The sequence below is a fragment of the Nestor notabilis genome, unplaced genomic scaffold (assembly GCF_000696875.1).
Source record: "Nestor notabilis isolate BGI_N333 unplaced genomic scaffold, ASM69687v1 scaffold18851, whole genome shotgun sequence".
NCBI classification, from domain to species: Eukaryota; Metazoa; Chordata; class Aves; order Psittaciformes; family Psittacidae; genus Nestor; species Nestor notabilis.
The window spans coordinates 1-402 of record NW_009915355.1 but is presented as its reverse complement, the minus strand read 5'-3'; the positions used below and the strand labels follow the sequence as shown (position 1 = coordinate 402).

The 402-nt window shown below is 61.7% G+C and overlaps 1 protein-coding gene across 1 annotated transcript in view; it reads left to right on the top strand.

The window, feature by feature from the left end:
- Positions 1 to 174, top strand: part of LOC104413183 (rho GDP-dissociation inhibitor 1) — a 2,122-nt gene extending 1,948 nt beyond the window's left edge. Inside the window, exon 5 of the mRNA XM_010024108.1 lies at positions 1 to 174. This exon is cut by the window's left edge and continues 182 nt beyond it. Within this exon, the coding sequence (XP_010022410.1) occupies positions 1 to 12 (12 nt within the window). The 3' untranslated portion in view covers positions 13 to 174.
- Positions 175 to 402: the final 228 nt, after the last annotated feature.

Below are 402 nucleotides of genomic sequence, written 5' to 3'. Positions count from 1 at the left end.
TGGAAGGATTAGCCCTTCCCGAGGCCAACCCCCAGAGAGCGTGAATCAGACAGTGGCTACCGTAGAAATCCTCCCCTGTACCAAAGTGCTGACATTGGACCCTCCTCCCCACCCCCCGCCCCGTTATGATTTGACCAGAGCTCAGTTCTGTATCTTGCCCCCTCCCCAGAGAATCACTGAGAGCATTGACCAAACCCTGCTGTCTGCATCTGGTCTCCAGCTGCCCGGCGCGGGCCGTGCTGCCGGCACAGGGCTGGCCCCTTCCTGCTTCCCGCCTGCTCTTATCCCGGTAGGTGCCGGAGGGGAGGCTCCTGTGTCCTCACAGCTCCTGCGCTTGCCCTCTGCGCACAGCTCAGGGTAGCTACTGCCTCCAGTAGCTGAAGGACTTTGGTGCCAGGCAGC